This window comes from Mesitornis unicolor, unplaced genomic scaffold (assembly GCF_000695765.1).
Source record: "Mesitornis unicolor isolate BGI_N332 unplaced genomic scaffold, ASM69576v1 scaffold14365, whole genome shotgun sequence".
NCBI lineage: Eukaryota > Metazoa > Chordata > Aves > Mesitornithiformes > Mesitornithidae > Mesitornis > Mesitornis unicolor.
Window position 1 is genome coordinate 47411 of NW_010185056.1, and position 18359 is coordinate 65769.

Here is an 18359-nt window from a genome sequence, read left to right on the forward strand (position 1 = left end):
CTCCCCGCCATGGCCATCCGCCCGCACACGTCGCCGACAGCTTCTGCTTCCGGCCCCGAGGGCTGCCGGGAAGGCGCAAGGGCTGCCGGGAGGCGCGGTCTCATGGGAGTTGTGGTTTTTCCCCACGCCTGGGCTCCTTGGCCCGGGCTGGGCCTGGGCGTGAAGGCGGCTTTTGTCTTTCCAGCATGGGGTAGGGGGACACGTTAATGCACAGCAAGGCGGTGGGTGGGCTGCAGTCGCCGTGGAGGTCCAGGAGGCGGTTACGCCCCCTCAGGTCAGCACCAGGTCCTTGGTTTGAGACTCAAACATCTCAAGATACTTGGCCATGTCTGATTTTGGGCCCACGTCCAGTTCAAGGGAGGTGAGGCCCTGGCCCAGGTTGCCTTGGGAAGCTGTGAGTCCCCCCTCCCTGCAAGGGTCCAAGACCAGGTTGGACGGGGCTTTGAGCACCTGGGCTGGTGGAGGTGTCCCTGCCTGTGGCAGGGATTGGACTGGGGGAGCTTTTAAGGTCACTTCCAACCCAAACCACTCTGTGATTCTATGATTCAAGCAAGACATCCATGAGTGATAGCAAGCTCAGAAGAGAGACAAAGATGGACAGGAGGGGGGCTGGAGTGCCACCCGGTGTGGTGAGGCTGGGGGGCCCAGGAATTGTTGAGCCTGGAGAAAAGGCGGACACATCTGTACCAGGCATCAGGAAGAGAGAGCCAGGCTTTTCACAGTGGTGCAGGATGAGGAGTGATGGGAATACATTGAAACAAGAGGGGTTCAAAGTGTGCTTGTGAGAAATTTCTTCCCCTTGAGAGCTGTCAAGCTGTGGGACAGGTTGCCCACAGTGGTCGCAGAGTCTCCATCCTCGGACGTTCTCTCCCTTGATTGGGTCAAGCCCTGAGCAACCTGATTCACCCTGTGAGCAGAGGGTTGGAAAGGAGACCCCTGGAGGTCCCTTCCCACTTGAATTACTCTGTGGCACTCCAGTGAGGTTCCTTTTTTCCATGCCTTCTACTTATGGGACAAGAGGTTACACCAGATACGGAGTACAGATGGTGTTGCTTTCCTCGGTGAAAAGCAGGCTCTTAGGGGCACTGTCCCTCTTTCTTTGCTAGTTTTTAACAGGTTAAAGAAGCCATCTGTCCAATATACTTGATCTATATCTGTATATTCTAGATCTCTACTTGATCTGTCTACATACTATAAATGTGAGGGACTGGATTTCATTGCTTCCCATCACACTCTAGATTTCTCTCTTCCCAGGTGGTCATCGGTTAGGCCAGCGGACTTCTCACAACACATACCACATGCATCCAAAAATCATCACCACAAGCACAATGTTCATTCCCTCAAAGCCAGGAGCTCTTAACGTTTTTCTGCCCTCAGCAGCTCTTCCATGCCCACCTTGCCAACAGGTTGGGACCTGCTGGATTATCCCCCGCTCCTCTGGAGCGGAGAACCTCAGCAGACCTTTTTGTCTTGCCTTTTTAGTTTTGCTTAGGCTGCCCAGCTGTGTGTTTGTTTTCACGTCAGCAGCATTACTAAAACACGTTTCTAAATAAATTCAAGATTTTTTTTCCAAGAAGGAAGTCTAAGCCTGGACTCTCCCCATCAATACATTTCTGTGTTTTAAGGGCACTGCCTGGTGGAAATGACTCTGCTGGTCAGGTTCAGCCAGCTGAGACATGAGATGGAAGGATTTCTGTTTGTTTCTTTCACAATTCTTACAACCACTGTATTTTTTTGGTGTGGTGTGGTTTGGTTTCCTTCTCCACCCTTCAGCTTCCCTCACATAAACACTCTCCCTCTTCCTGTGTCCCAACCATACTGAGCATCTGTCATCTGCTGGGGAGATAATGGGATAACTTGGGTGAAGTAAAAGCACAGATCGTACATCTGTTAATTGGGATCTAGGGCATATTTAATCCATTTTGCTTCAGCAAATGTTGCAACAGATTGCTCTGATGGGCAGCAAAAGCTTTAAACACACTTGCCAAATCTTGCACTGTCCTACAGCAAGAGGGTCTGAGTAAGGAATGAGCTTCAGGAACATTTTGAAAAATCTCAGGACACACCTTTAGATTTGAGATTTTATTTCTTGCTGTAGTGGCAGCAGAGAATGGTGAAGTCTCAAACAGCCACATTCAGAGTGGTGAGGAAGAGCAGAGAAAGCAGTGAAGGCAGAGGGCCCTCCAAGGATCGGTGTTTGGTGCTGAGGGCACACGAGGAGTCATGGCTTGAAGTTTCCTCCCCCTTCAGCAAGGGTTCTTTCCCATCTAGCTACTTGTCCTCAAGGAAGGTGCACACCTGGAGGAGATCTGGAAAGAGAGAGGACGTGGAGAAGTTCAGATCCTGCCTTTAAACGCTCCCGTCCCACCAGCACACACCCAGCCATGCCAACAGCTTCATTGCACAGAAAATATAATCAGCGTGCCACAGAAAAAAATCTGTGTTGACCATGAATTGCACTGAACAGACACTGGGGGGACAGGGTGAGTTCTTTTTACTGTTGCTCAGAGTGCGTATTTTCTAAAGGTGAGCAAAAATCTCTGATTCCCGTTGATGCCAGAGCAGCAGACTGCAAGTCTGTTTTCAGTTCCTCCAAGGAACTTTGAGAAAAGTATACTGGCATCTCCATGAGTTTATCCTCATCTTGCTTTAAAGAATGAAAGGGACAGCTACAGAAGAAGCTGTCCATGCCTGCAAGGCTGAGAATGGACTTCTTCCTGGGGCTGCTACGGTTACCTGATGGATTGCAGGTGTTGAGGCTAGAAACTGAAGCAGTGTATTGATCTCCAAGGAACTCCTTGTGTGTTATTCCATCACGGAGTTTGACCAGACACTTGGTCGTGTCTTTAAACAGAAGGTCCTTGGTTTGTGACTCAAACATCTTGAACCTGTCTTTCATGACTCCTTCTTGTCCGAACAGTTTCTGAAATAAAGGTGCTAAGAGGTAAGTGTCTGTAAAAAAGCAGAAAGCTGGCAAGATTCAGCTCACACAAGCCTAGCTCTTAGTCTTACTTCTTCACCATCTTCCTGGGGAGCCCTCAGTGAAGCTCCAGAAATTTAGGATCCTTTTTTTTTTTCACTTTAACATGTCACTACATGGAAAGCCCATTGGCAGATGCTGCCAGCAGGTCCTGTGCCTTAGCCATGAGTTGAAAGCAAAAGGAGCTGACTTCCCAAATGCCTCTCAGCAAACCCTTGTGGAGCAATTATTAATGTTTTTAGCATAAAATCAATCAGAGGAGGTTTAATATGGTTACATTTGCACCAGTAACTGTAAGACACTGTGTGTGTGCAAGGAGGCTGCTCTCTTTCCAGGACTGTGCCTGTCCCAACTGGCTTTGAGACCAGGCACCTCGGAGGGACCTTCTGAAACCCACCTGCAAGAGCACACATAGCCTGAGGAGGAGGTGACAATCTCACGTCACACAAGTCTAGCATAGCAACAGCAACCACTACGACCTGGCTGTTACCTGAAGGGGTATTTGCTGAGATGGCAGAGGAGAAAGAGCAGTTCAGAAGGGATGGAGGAAGTGGGAGGCTGAGGGACAAGGCTGTCACCTCGTGTCGGTAACTTAAAACCTTCCGTGTTGCACTGACTGGGTGAAACTCCCAGCATCACTGCTCTAAAAATTCAAATATGTCGTCTAAAAACAACCCCCGAACATTTGTTCCGCTGTCAGTACTGCTAACCTGTTGTTTCTCCAGCAATTCATGGACTTGCTTTGCTTTCTCAGGACGTGTGACTACAGCATGGGTAGGAACCTTGGCCAGGTGGCACGTCCTGTAATCCATTATATTTGCCCGTCGCCCATCAGTGCACAGCAACTCAAATTGGTCCATTTTCAGATTTTTGGCCCATTCTTCCTTATTTTTGCCTTTAAAGAGAATAGGTTTGGAGATTCAGTGATCTTGTGTAGCAGAAGAATGTCTGCTTCACAACATCTAAGCAAAGCATTTTTCCCTTGGCTTGTCCAAAGGAGGCTGCAAGTAAAACTCAGGGAAAATCAAGCGGGAAATTCAGACTCTCCAAGCAGGCTTGGAGATTTAGTTACATCTCCTTCCTTGCATTTCTTTCCCAAATGCTTGGAAAAGTTCAGGCACTGCTTTCAAAAATGTGAAGTTTTAATTTTCAGGCAAGCAGAGTGCTTGCACAAAGGTGTCAGGGCAGGAGGCTGCAATTAAGGGGATAATTGAACTGAATAATTGTGCAGCTGGAATTAAATGATAGTTACTGGGGAAGTGGCTCTGTGGAAATGCCTGGGCAGACAGCACATGCTGATGGTTTAATTCTGCTCCTCCTTGGAAAGGGGCAAGATTGGCAGGGCGAGTGGGTAAAGCTTGCTATTACCTTCTGCACTGGGGCCAAAAATAATGCAGATTGTATTTTTATTTAACACAGCTAGGGGAAGGCAGCCCTGTCAAGCTCCGTGCAACAGAATAACCACGTACCATCAGTGTTTTCCTCGACGATTGAATGCTTAATAAAGGCCACATCCCCCTCCTCAACCAGACACCTGGAAAGTACAAAGAAAGGCAAGTGATGCAGGTGCTTGGATCCTGGCCCTTTCCTGCACATCTGATTCTGACCTATGTCTTATATTGTAAAATCAGTCCCTTAGGACAGCCAGGTCCAGAGGCCCTGCCAGAAATATTTTAAGCACATGTGAAATAGTGTCTTTCAACACATTCTGGAAAAAAACATGCATCCTTCTCGCATGATAAATAGCCAATTTATTCTTTTTATTGTCAGAAAGCAGCAGTTTGGCCAGGTTCAGTATTCACCTTACTTTCTGCAATGCCTGCCTGCACGTGTTAATAGCTTTGTAAAACCACTTGCATCAAAAGGACTGCAAACCAAGAAGCGGGGTCTCTGTTAATAGATGTAAATGAAAGAAGATTCACTCCTCATTTGTGTTAAGAGCATGACAGTGTAGCACTGCTGCCATCATAGAAGGTCTGGCCAAAACCCTTGTGCCTCTCCAGGTTTTGCTGGAGACACCAGGATATTAATTTTACAAGACAGGAACATTTTGCATCAATTTGCAGGAAGCTGCTTAAAGAAAAAAAGGTGTAGCATATGTATAATATTACAGACATATAATATATACCTTCGGCAGCATAATGGAGAAAAAGAGAAGGTTAGCAAATTTTCATCAGCATGAGGCTGTACTCCATATGTGGTCTACCTACTCTGGCTAACCCCAGGGAAGTTGAGAGCAGCCCTGAGGGTTTCCAGCACCTACCGTAAAGCTCCAGTGTACCCATAGTATTTCTCATGGCTGCTGGCGACACACTTCTCCGGCGGGACCCGTCCCGAGCCCTTGCAGAGCCTGCAGAGGCGGGAGTCAGGAGGAGACCCGGGAGCACAGCCCTCGCTGAAGTATTCATCTGAAGGCAGGAATAGAAAGAAAACAATAAAATAAATCACTTTTTCTGCACTGCAAAACTGGAGTTTCCTTTTAATAATACAGTCTCGTGTTGAATTTGTACTGGCGGTCACTGGGAGCTGGAAACAGGCTGTGAGAAGGAGCATGCTGCAGCGGACAGCAAGTTGCATACATCCAGTTTTCACCATCAGACTTGTTTCTTATCATTGGTAGCGAAGCGGGGCCTCAGACTCCGTTGTGCCAGGCACTCTTTTGGTACAAAAAGAATGATGGTTCTGCTGCAAGCCATCTCCAGCTCACACCAAGCCAGCCCATGCCTCCTCAGCCTTTACAGGTCAGCAGAGCTGCATTTGGAGCTCCAGGGGAAGCAGGGACAGTGGGAAAGGCAGGCAGGAGGGTGGGAGTGGCCGATTAAAAAACTTACTAATATATTCTTGTGATTAGAGATCTGCTTTTAATAACTACATGGTTAATTTTCCTTGGTTGATAAAATTTCCAAATAGTTTTTGTTGGACCATATTGTTACTCTCAGCCCTTCCCCTCCCTGCTGAGAGTTATAAACCCATCCTTTACTCTCACTCCACAAGCACCAGGCCTGGGGCAGCCTGTAGTCCTTTCTCAGGACTATCTTTTGGGCTGCTGCAAAGGGAAGAGGAGAGATGTGAAAAGAAAGCAAAGCCCACCCAAAGCAGCTGATGTGTCGTATCTTACTCCGAAGCAGTCACCAACAGCCTAAAACTTTGCTCAGTGAAACTTTAAAAAACAGAGTCTTCTCCATTTCCAACCCCCAGGTAGGAATCTTTGAGGCATAAGAAACTTGGAAGATCAGATGAAAGACGGGAAAATGTTTTTGCAAGCAGATTCCCAGCTCGAAGAAACGGCTGCAAACCTCAATTTACCAAAATTGCAGTTCCCTGTCTTGTTGTGAATCAAGCCCATGGGGATGTTCCAGCCAGCGGTTCTCCCGACAGCGGTGTGGCACGACTTCTTGCCCCGTAGATTGTCCCAGGTGATATCGCCGTTGGATTTTTTCACAACAGCCACGGCAAAGTAGGATGCTTTCAGAAGATAAAAGAGAGGAGGCTTAAGGGCTGACCCAAGGACCCCACCATGCTCCCTTAGGAAAGCAGCGGTTCCACGTGGGAGAGGGCATCGGTGAACAGCATAACAGAAATATTTTGCACTTAAAAATGATTTGCCACACAGCAACAACAGAAAAATTTGCAGATGTGATGCATCTACTCCAACCAAATTATAATCCCTGACATTTCCCCTCCACCCCCAGAATACTGACACTTGGGTATGCAAGAAGGCTATAGCAAGACATACACAATGATTTCTTATCCCCTCCTGATTTCTTATCCCCTCTTTAGCAAAGGACAAAACCCTTCCCTCCTCTCCCTCTTCCCATTTCTATAAAGAACAATTTCTTAATACTACAACCCAGACCTTCTTTCCCCGTTCTTTCCCCTGGCACCATTATGGTGTGACAGTGCTCCAGACAGCAGCAACACAGCAGAAATCTCTGCTGCTACTGAGTGCTTTGCCTTGATATTTGCTTGCAGACCCAGACTTCTGATCTGAGTACTAAATTTGCCTCCCAGATTTTTAATATCTACATTGGACACCATGGTTCTTTGTGTGGAAACTGGCCATTTATTCTCCACTCAAGACTGCATATATATTTTTCTACTTCTATCCATCAGGACGGTTTTCTGTCTCTCTGTTGGCAGTAATTACCTCGTTCTCCTTCTGCTTTGCTGCATTGGCTGTTAGCTGAGGGAGAGAAAAAGAAGAACATATTAGATAAAAGAGGTGGAAAATCCAAAAAAGGGTCAAGGTCACTAATTTCTGGAGAAACTTCATCCTAAATGTGACTGTTTCAAGTAACACCTTGTGCATAGAGAGAACAGAGCAGTTTCCATCTGCTCCTCTGTGCTAAAACAACTTGTTTTACCAAGACTGGTGCTAAAGGATGGGGATATCATGATTTAAATGAAGAAGACAGGAGCTGGAGGTCATTGTGTCCCTGACTGCTGATGCCTGGTCTCTCAGGGCTGTTCCACCTTTGTGGAAAGGCGAAGTGTGCAGTGGTGAGCAGAGCTGCCTCAGAGCACCATGTGTTTTCTGCAGGGTGCAGCACTGAGGCCACTTTCTCGATTGCAAAATAAAACCAGCACTTTTGCACCAGCCCATTTCCCACCACCTGTACCCACCGGGGCAGCCTGGGCTGCACTTACCGTCATAGTTTTCTCCCATCACTGGCACCAAGCCGCACACACCAGCAGTGTAGACAAAACCTCCGTCTAAGCTGATAGCGTCTGCTTCGCCTTTCTGCAATGAGAGTGGCACAGCGATGAAATGATGCTGTATGACACCAGAGCAGTGCTTTGCAGACATCAGATTGTAAAAGCAGCACTCGATGGAAGGGAGAAGTGCTTGGGGCTAAGGGGACCTGAGATGCCATCCCTGAACACACGGACAGAGGAAGTCTCACTGACACAAACAGAGGGAGTTATCAAACTATCGCTCCTGTGCGCTTGTAACCTCCTCCCCCAGACACTTGCAGGCTCAGGTGCGCAACTCTCCTACCCTGCCTCCCTGCCAAACAGATTTCCTTATCTCACTTCTCCTTTCAAATCTGGATTAATCTTTCAATCATTTTGTGTTGTCTTCACGGTGCTGACCCATCCTCATATATGCTATGGAACCATTTCTCTTCTAAACAGGCAACTGTTTTTCTCTGCGCTTTGCAAAACCTTTCTCTGTGATGAGGTTGGTTTCTCCCCACAGTATTTCTCACAAAGCTCCTGATACTCTATTTTAAAATCTACCCCCTGCCCTAAGCAGCCCATCCATTCCCAAGCTGAAAGAAGCAACACTACTCTCCAAAAGGTTCACAGGGAGAAGAAAAGGCAAAAAAAAGCCATACCATGATCTTAGTAATGCACTCGTCAGTGGTGTCTGCCACGGTGCACTCCACCTCCCCTGCGCTCATCACACTCCAGATGTCACACTTGCTCTTTTCATTCTTGCCCACAGCACACCACCGGGTCTTGTTTGCTCTGCGGTTGGAGTTCAACTGATCTGCAAAACCAGCAGAAGTTAAAAAAAGGAAATAAAAAGGTAAGCCCTGCTGAACAGTAAGCCTGCAGACAGGCTGCTTTCTGAGTATGTGGGACTCAGCCACGAAACCATCTGTACCCACCAACCTGCTGCTGCAGGTTCTTGGTTAAAAAGCAGGCACAAATGAAAGGGATGGTTCTTAAGCTGGAGGATGCTCAAAACTTGGCTTACAAGTCAGAAAAGAAACTTCCTGTGTGGCACAAGCTGTTCATGCAGATTTTTGCTGGCTGCAATATCACAACCACTAAACCACCATGCACTAATAGTGCTCGCTGTTGCTGCCTATAAGCATTTCTTCAGACCTCACAGCCCAGATTGAGCTGGAAAATTACAACCTAGTTATGTTTCAGTGAAGTGGCGTTTGAATAATCTATTCTGATGCTACATGAAGTTCATGCACACCCTTGCACAAATGCCATAGTGGCTGAGCCTACCACAGAGATCTCTTAGCTGCTACACATTTTAAGTGGGTTTTGGGGGCCATTTGTGGGCTGTTTGACTCTCAGAAAGCCAGCTAGGGCATCAGTAAATGCTTAATGAGTCCAGATGGAAATAAAGGACACTGTTTCTCTCAAGTGGCCAATACTGGATCTGGTGTCCTGGGATGTTCCTTCCTCTTACATCCCAGAAATGGCTTTTCTAAGCAGTGGTTTTGAGCATGCCCAATCCCTACCACCAGCTGAATAACTGTGGGCAACTTTTATTGGTGAAGGGACAAGGAGTGAAATAAGTGTAAATTTTCCACCTTTGTCGGTGTGGTGCTGATGTCATTTTCACAAATATAAGTTGATATACATGAAGTCTGTGAAGACTGTGTGGTTTTAAATGATACTGCCTTTTCCAGGAAATATTTTGCAGAGAGTACTGCCTGTGTTTGAAAAAACTGTGTTCCTTTTTCCCAGATGTATTTGCTGATTCCATCTCTTCCATGCAGCTCACACTGACACAACATTAGTGTTTCATGTCCTGCCTACCTTTCTGAAGGCTCTGGATGGCGTTGTAATACTCAAAGCTCAAGTAGAGCTGGGAATCCATCAGTGGTGGAATACGCTTCAGCTGGACAGCAGAGTCTTTGAAAAGCAAGTCTTTGAGGCTTGGGTCCTTCTTGCCAGGTGGTCCAAAGAGCTGGAAGGTGCTACTTGTGCCCACACCAAATTTTTCCTGCCATGAGGGAAAAATAATCAGCAAATGACCACATGAAAGCTCTTGGAAAGCTGGAGAGAAAAAAGCCAGAGGCCAGAAGAGGAAGAGAAGGAGAGCTTGATGATACCTGTGCTTTTGCAAGAAAGTTCCAGATGTCATCAACCTTGCTATCATCTCGAGCCACAACAGCGTGAGCAGGCACCCTGGCCCAGTGACAGGCTTTGTAGTTGTCCACAGGCTGGCGGCTGCCATCCAGACACAGAAGCTCGTAGTCATCCTTCTCCTCCCGGGCATTTTCTAGAGGAAGGGAGGAACCATGAGTTGCATTACCACAAAAATAGTCCAAAAAAGCCAGGCAGGGGCAGCTTTGTAATTAATTTATTTCTGATGAAGCTCAGGGGAGAATTCTTAGCCAAAGACAGGTTGCATGCACTACCTTTGTGCCAGCGTCAAAGGAGAACACACATGCCTGTAAAAGAGAGATTATCTCTGCCTCTGTCATTACCAACTCAACAGTAAGATGATTTATCTAGCAGTAGTGCCTAGACACATACAGATGGATACAAATACAAATAGATTTACAGACACTGCACAAATGGATTGAGCAGGTCAGGAGCCACACATGGTCTGCGAAGGCCAGTAGGTAGCCAATGGCAAGGCTGGAAACAGAGCACAGGTCTGAGATCATAGGGTAACAGGAGAATTCAGGTGAGAAGGGACCTCTGAAGATCCCTGGTTCAAGCCCCTGCTCAAAGCAGGGCCAGACCAGGTTACTCTAAGTGGATCTTGAAAACCTTCAAGGATGGAGAGTACACAGCTGTCCTGGGCAACCTGTCCCACTGCTTGACTGTCCTCAAGGGGAAAAAATTTCCACTTGGATCTCATCCAAACCTTTCTGGTTTTAGTTTATGTTTATTGTCTCTCATCTTTCCAGTGTCCACCTCCGTAAAGCTCTTGGCTTCACGTTCTTGCTAGCCTCCTTGTAGGGACCGGCAGGCTGCTCTGAGGTCCCCTCAAAGCCATCTCTTCCCCAGGCTGTTCAAGCCCACCCTGCTGAGCATCTCCTCACAGGACAAGTGTCCCTGACCCATGACCATCTTGGTGGCCCTTCGCTGAGCTTACTGCAGGTCCTGGGTATACCACGCTATCTTCCATCTCTGAGAAGTTCAGAGCTAGTGAACTCTTGCTGGGGGCTGAATTCCCTCCAAAATCCCTCCCAGAGGGCTGGGTAAGCATAATTGCCCACACAATTGCTCACCCTGCATTTGCTGTCACAACAGCTGGATTTGAGATACAGCACCAACAATAACACCACTGAACTTAAAGCAAGTAGGTTTTCCTTCTTCAAAGAAAGAAAAAATATACTGAAACATAACCGTATTTCTCAATAACAAGGCTGAGTCAGTCCACAGTGTGCAAAACATGTTTCTAGAGATGAAAGGAGAAGAGATTTAGGGCAAACCTGGAGAGGAATGAAAGCCTGCATAGGTAGACTAATTGCAGGATGGAGTGGCAGCAAGAAGTTGGACTAGAAAAGAGAGAACCAAGTGATCTTGCAGACCTACCTTCAACAGTTGTGTGCTTCACAAAAGCCACATCTCCTTTTCCGTCTTTCAGACATCTACAGGTGGGAGAAACAGAAGAGATCTTAGGAAAACAGACATTGTGGCTCCCTGTCTCCTGTTTCAGTGAACTACTTTGGCACTAACTGCAACCATAGAGCACTGGTCTTTCCCAAAAAGAGCTATGCTGGCAAGGAAGAAAATGTAATGGCAGACAAGTAATGCACAAGTAGCCCAGGTAGACTGAGCACAATCCTAATGCTGTGTATTCTTAAATCTATGCAAAACCATACAACCTGGATGCCTCTCTCATATCCTGCTAGCTGCCTGCTAGTTATTACTAATTGGATCTTTCGTTACCAGCACTCCCAGTTGTTCTATAAATTCAGGCTCTTCAGGACCCCTGATTACAACACAGCCCTCCCTGGTATAATGAAAACTTGCGTGTGGCAGGGCTAGAATATTTCCCCAAAGGAAAAATAACTTTCACTCACTGAAAAGCTCCAGAATATCCAGAATAAGGTCCTGAGCGGGAGCATTTGTTTTTGGAGTCCCCCTTGCATTGACGGCACAGTTTTTGTTCAGTGGTAGCACCAGGCACGCAGCTGGCAGAGAAAAAATTGGCCACCGCTATGGATGACAAAGAAGCAGTAGTTAGTCTAAAATTCACTTTTACAAGAACCTATAAGGGAGAGGATGGACAGAGAATGTCTGTGACTCGACTGCTCTGCAGGCCACCTCTGGACCTCCCCAGAAGGTTGGGCACAATTGCTTTCAGCAAACCACCACCCCTGGCTTAGCACCAGCCTGTTTATCTTGCCATTTCCCACCGCACCTTCCTCAAGGTTGGATGAGTCTATGCCATCCCACTTGATGTCTTCTCGGTGGAGGAGTGTCCCAATTGGGATGTTCCAGCCAGCAGACCTGCCCAGGCCCGTGTGGCAGGAAGTCTTGCCCTGCAACTCATTTATTGTGAAGCCTGTTCCTTTCTTCACAACGGCCACAGCGTAGTAGCTGGTTGTGGAACCTGCAGTGCAGGAAAAAGCAGGAAAGCAATGAAAAAGCAGGACTTATGAACATTCAAATCTTGCCAAACCCCCAATTTTTGAGAATAAAGCACTGCACTTCCAAATAATTAGCAACTTTGCTTGAACACTCATGATCTTCCGACTTTCGTAGTGGTGAGCTACACTGCCACTATCAAACCAATGCTGTGCATTACAACCCTTAATGGTAAGTGACCTGAAAATGCTATTACATGCAAAATGCTTTGCCCCGGACAGACATTAGACGTGCCCATAGTTTTGTAAGGATGCTTTAACAAGTCTTTTTGGCAAATCTTCTTTGGCAAGTCTTTTCTCAAATGCTGTTCCCCACTGAAGGATACATGTAAGCCTTGCAAGACTGAAATCCCACATTTAGTCTTTAAAATTAAACCTAGTCCATCCCATGCTATGTGTTAATAAAGTGATGTAGTTTTAGGGGTGGTGTATGCTGTGCTATCTAGCTCCGCATTTTACCTGCATAATTCAAAGTCACTGAAAGCAGATCTCTGGGAGCAGTACAATTTTTATGCCATGTTTCAGGATCACAATTTCTCCTCACGGTGCTCTCCTTCCGTGGCCACTGCATTGTCATGAGATCAGTGACTTTCACTGCAGCTAATGTCATAAATGGGGCACTGGCTCTGTGCCTTCCTTCCATTGCAGTGACTCCATGGCCATGGGTGATGATTCTCATTTTGGGTGTAACTGCACCCCAGCACTTTCCCTCTGGGATTGGGAAGCCAGGGACAATACACCCAACAGAAATCATGTGGGAGCTCTGTGCAGAAAGGAAGGTGTCCTGGTTTACTGGGACACAATTTTAGAGTTGACTTTCTATTGAGGAAAACTGTAATTTTGTAAGAACTACAACACACTATTTCATGGGAACAAAGTGATAAAAATTTGTCATAGGTTTCAGCTAATGCTGGCATGTGATGCTCAAGGTCTTCAGTGGTCTTGAGATAAACAGGTACAGAGGCTGGAGGAAGTAGAAACCCAGGGGAGTTGACCCCAAGCTGACCCCAGGCTGACCAATTAGTACTGTCCCATACCATGAACTTCACATTCATTATACATTGGGAAGCTTGCTAGGGACGGCCCTTCTTCCTCTCTCTCCTTCTTCTTCCCATGGCTGACATTTTGGGAGGGATTTGTATACCCTCCTACCCCTGAAGCCTATTTTCCCCACAATATTGGCTGATTATAACTCTGTGTACATTATATTAATACTGTTATTAATATTAGATTTTATTATTATTTTATTAAATCTATTTGATTTTCAAGCCACAGATCTGCTTTCCTTTTCCCAACCCGCCTCCCTGACTGGGGAGGAGTCATTGAGTGATAGAGCTGTCAGAGTGGTTCCAAAGAATGCTTATCAATATGGTGATAGGAGCTTTATATGTATAAATATAAATACATATAAAAACATCAAGAGATGGCTTTTGCACTGTCAGTTTGTTACCATCACTTGACTTGCATGAAAATGTACCTTCAGTGTGTTGGTAAACCTCAGCAGCAATGGGCTTCAGCTTGTAGGGGGCAAGGCCTGCCTCAAAAATGTGACCACCATCCAAGCTAACGGCATCTGCTTCGGTATTCTAAACAAAAAAGATTTCAGTCAATTAAAAAAAAAATCAGTCAATAAACAAAGAGCAGGGACACATGATGGAAAATGCTTCCCTGGAGTCTCTCTTGGTCCCTTGTGGGTGAGTCCTTCTCTACAGGGGGGTCACAGGTAACAACCAGTGACTCAAAGGAAACCCCAACCTTCTCCAGGTATCACAGGCTGCTGGAACATCCTCAGTGCCCAGCACAGATATTTGCTGCCCACTCACCGTAATGGCTTTTATGCAGTCGAGATATGTTGCTTTCTGCAGGCAACTCAACGCAACATTCTCTTGTTGCATGTGGTCCCTTAGGCTATTGCATTTGTTCTCTTCTGGTGAGGATATTGTGCACCATTTGATGGTTGTCTTCAGGGGAGAAGCAAAACACAGAGCTGTAGAAAGAACCAGAAATAAATAGTCTCAGAGAAGTAGAAATGCACCAAGTGGAGAGAAACAGCATCTCTGTGAGTACGTGATCTCTGGTTCCCTGCACTCATGGCCTTGGGTGATGGCCAGGTACAGGATCTCCCTTGCACATCTCCTAAGTCATGCAGGAAGGCTGTTTCATTCTTGCCTGATGTGTCCACCTTCAGAAATATCTAGGAGGATGATTCCTGTCCCTGGGTAATGGATGTCCTGCCTAGCATCGTGATTCAAGCAGCCTGAGCTCACAGCAACATCCACAGGAGTAGGAGAACGAATCCACAGACTTAATGAGCAATCAAACTCAAGGCTTTGCAAAAACAGAGAGACAAGGAGGTCTTTGAAGCAGCACCTTTGCAGATTACCCCAGAGAGACAGCAGCTCTGACCTGGCTAGGCTATATTCAGTACGTTGCCACGCATGACCTGCTTGGCAGCTAGATAATCTGATATATTTAACCATCTCTTTATATCTCATCTTCTCCACTATACCCAGTAATAGAAATGCCATACAATCTCCACAGCTCTTAAGAGCCCCCCAACCAGTAAATGCAGCTGAGTGGCTGCTCTGGGAGACTGGAGCAAAGCAAAGACCTCAGGTGGACACAGACTCATGCCTCTTTCAGCAATCTGAACACCAGAAACATTGAAAACTTGCAGTTAAAGTACATGGCCAGCCCGTGCCACGCACTTCACCTTAACCCTGCCCCTTCTTGGCAGGACTGCTCAGATCAAGAGGCCAGATGCACAGATCGCTCCCTCCAGACCCTTGAGGACACATTTCATTCAAACATCTCCAGCTTAACCTGTGCTGTTTCCAGTTCCTCTTTCACCTCTGAAATATCCTCTCTTACTTGATTTTTTTGAGCCATAACCCTGCCAGCAGACACCTCTCCTCCTCCCAGCAGAGGTGCTGAATTTGGCCACAGGAAGAATCCTTGGTCTCAATTCCTACTGCCATCATCTATGTTTTTCAGGTCTTGGCTGCACAAAGCCATGGTCACCTTAATCTAGTGCTGGCAACCATCCTGCCTTGGGCAGAGGCTGGACTGGGACCTTCTGAGGGAGTCAGCCTGGCTGCACTGGTGAACACTGGGGAGGCAACAGGAGCCCAAGTGCCATGGCCTCTGCCACAGAGCTTTTGGCAAACCTCTGGGCTCCATCCATGCAGAGGAGGAGGAAGGACTCTTCAGCATTCATAAGACATCATTGCATGCTCATACTCAGCAAAGGTGTTCGAGGACTTCCCGATATCAGTGGCATAGGGAGCATGTCCCACTAGAGGATATTTGTCACCACTGCACTTTAGGAGGCATCAGAAGAGACTCCGCTGCCTACTCTGAGAAGGGGACCCCTCTTTCCAACAGTCCCCAGGTTGGGGGTAGACGGCAGCAATCTCCTTGCTGTGGCCACCTGCCCGTTGCCTGCCAAAACTCTGAGTAGAGAGAGAGAGGAGAGAATAATGGCTTCAAGCAGAGCCAGCCCTGCAGTGGCACAATTTAGACATAAAACACACAGAAGCCTGAGCAAAGTGCAGCAGTGGTGGCCCAACAGAGCAGCGCAAGAGACAAGGAGGAGGACACAGAGTTTTTCATTAATTAAGCCCTTTTTATTGTCACTGCCTCCAGGTTTAACACAGCACAAATGCAGGCTTGGCAGGCAGGGCTCGCTCTGGTTTCTCCCCTCCTGCTTGAACCCCTGCTCCTCTCTCAGCACCGCAGTTGGCCAGAGGGCAATTTTCCCTTCTCGCTGTGGCAGCGGGAGCATGGAGCCTAACCCAAACAGTCCCCTCCTGGCAGTGGGTGCCAAGCATTCCCCCCTCCTTGCCAGCTTGGTGCTCAGCAGCTTGCTGTGGGCAGCTGCAGACCTCCACGGGCTGGCCCAAGAAAAAGCTGCAGCTGTTAATGCTGCAAACACCATCCTTGTTGACATAGATCCTCAGCTGCCAAAGCGAGCAGCTGGCAGGCACTCCTCTGCTTTTACATCCTGGCTTTTACTGAACGGCTGCCTGGATCTGGCACATGCTGCGGTTCTAAACCAGCCTTGTCTAGAGGGAAAGCCCGGCGTCCTGAGAGGTTTTGACTCTTCCTTTCCCAAAAAAATCCTGCTTTCAGCAGACACTTACCCACTATCCCAAAGGACAGCACAGTAGAGAGTACGAGTTTCATGCTTGAGCAGGGAGTCAGGTGCTGAGGAGGGGGTGCAGCAGCCTTGGTCACAGACTGTCCCCTCCACGTCTGTTATGGCTCTGGAACCGCTTTCTCCCCTTTTTATAGAGAAACAGCCCTGGCTGTGTTTGCAGAAGCAATGACCTAACACTGTTTGTCCTTCCTTGTTTCTCAATACCTCCTAAATCGCGCCCCCTCCCTGGATCAGCCCATTTTTAGGAAGCCTTTCACTTTGGCACTGAACCCCTCCACAGGCAGGAGTCAGAGCAGGGCAAGGTGCTTTTCATCTTACAAGGGGCTTTGGATGGAAAATTCCCAAGTCGTGACATTTGAATTCCCCTGCAGGCTGAAACGCCACAAGAGAGGCTATTTTCTTTGTGCTGGCCACCCCCTGCCTTGCCCAGCTTAATCTCAGAAAGTCCCTGCTGGATCCAGCCCCGAGTTTCACATATTTGCCAGTAACTGCTGCTGTCCTGCCCATTGCCCTTTGGCTTGCAGCATCTGGAGTGCCTGCCCCTTCCCTCATGTTCTCTTGGCCATGGCAATGGGGTTGAAAGGCAGTGAATGTTCCTTACACGTGATCTGGAAAGCTCCTTGCACAACTGAGGGAAGTCAATGACAGCCACCAGACAGCTTGGTCGTGCCCTGCAGACAGAAGGAAGCATCATCTTTGTGAAGTTCTTGGGATGAACCTGGGAAGAAATGCTGAGATTAGCTATCACCCTCCTCCCCATTCCCCTGCAAAACCTCTCCATCCAATTGTATCACTCCTGATTCATCTGCCTGCAGCCAGGACCGGTGGGGCATGGCTAGGTTTGTGAAAGTCTGCCTTTGTGATGCTGTCCCAGGCTCAATGTCCCAGACTTTGCTGCAGGCTACAAGACCAACTTCAGGTTGACTTTAGCATGTGCGCACTAAATGAGAGTCCCTGGGCCACACCAGCTAGCCCACGGGCCTTGGCAGCATCCCTAGACCCCTGCTGGGGCTGGTCCACCCGACACAAACTCCAAGAGTGCTGTAGGAAGCCCGGTGGTGAGGTCCAGCTCCCAGGCTTGCTCTCAGGAGCACCAGCCTCTCTTTGTGATCTCCTGGACCCCTGCACAGGTTCTTCCTCTCTCATAGCCTGCACCCTCCATGCAGCAGTGCCCACGGTGGGCTCCTGATTGAGGTTGACTGGTAGCACCCTGGGTTGGCTCCTCTCCCTGCTCTCAACAGGCTCAGGGCACAGCAACCTGCAGTGGGTGGTGGTGGTAGCCAGAGTGGCTTCAGTGCAGGTGGCACCCCAGTGTCAGGTCAAGGATATGGCTCTACAAAGTGACCCAGGGAAGGGGGCTGCTGGAGACCTTCAGGCAATGACCAACTCCACTATGGCACCATGAGCCTGCCCTACCTGTGGCTCTAGCTGCTGGAGGTCCCTGCAGGCTGAGCGAGAGGCACCCATGACCACACTGGTTAATTCAGCATCATCTTTAGCAATTCCTTCAGCATGGCTAGTTCCTTTTTCTCATCTCTTCAGCCCCTGCTTTCCCAGAAAAACAGTACTTCTTGTGACCAGAGCATCTCCAAACACACTGCAACTGGAGGGGGTGGGGTAGGGGAATGACTTGTTCCCACTGCAAGCCTTCCTTCCCTTTTAAAAGATCTCCCATCTGTATTTATACTTGGAAAACAAAGGGTCTGTTCAAACAACAGAAGAGTAGTTGCTGGAAGAGCTCCCATACCATCTTGCCTTCTACTCATCATTCCCAGCCTTTTTTATATGGACGATCCACTGCTCCTCTCTCTCCTCTCACATTGCACCTCCATCCCCAATGCGCTCTCTGCATCTGCCGAGGGAATGGCTGTGGTGTGATGAGGGGTTTCACTCCACACCCCTTTCCCTTGCCTTCCGAGCT

The 18359-nt window shown here is 47.9% G+C and overlaps 1 protein-coding gene across 1 annotated transcript in view; it reads right to left on the reverse strand.

Moving 5' to 3' along the window:
• The window catches only part of LOC104540816 (ovotransferrin-like), a 23545-nt gene extending 6780 nt beyond the window's left edge, over window positions 1-16765 (reverse strand). The window contains exons 1-17 of the mRNA XM_010184709.1: window positions 16422-16765; window positions 14103-14266; window positions 13757-13865; window positions 12054-12245; window positions 11713-11848; window positions 11222-11277; window positions 9784-9953; window positions 9488-9674; window positions 8320-8474; window positions 7628-7721; window positions 7128-7163; window positions 6287-6445; window positions 5244-5388; window positions 4450-4514; window positions 3691-3875; window positions 2737-2923; window positions 2276-2309 (exon numbers count right to left, since the gene is read on the reverse strand). Coding sequence (XP_010183011.1) covers window positions 2276-2309; window positions 2737-2923; window positions 3691-3875; window positions 4450-4514; window positions 5244-5388; window positions 6287-6445; window positions 7128-7163; window positions 7628-7721; window positions 8320-8474; window positions 9488-9674; window positions 9784-9953; window positions 11222-11277; window positions 11713-11848; window positions 12054-12245; window positions 13757-13865; window positions 14103-14266; window positions 16422-16464 — 2117 coding nt within the window. The 5' untranslated portion in view covers window positions 16465-16765. The remainder of the gene's footprint in view (window positions 1-2275; window positions 2310-2736; window positions 2924-3690; window positions 3876-4449; window positions 4515-5243; window positions 5389-6286; window positions 6446-7127; window positions 7164-7627; window positions 7722-8319; window positions 8475-9487; window positions 9675-9783; window positions 9954-11221; window positions 11278-11712; window positions 11849-12053; window positions 12246-13756; window positions 13866-14102; window positions 14267-16421) is intronic.
• Window positions 16766-18359: the final 1594 nt, after the last annotated feature.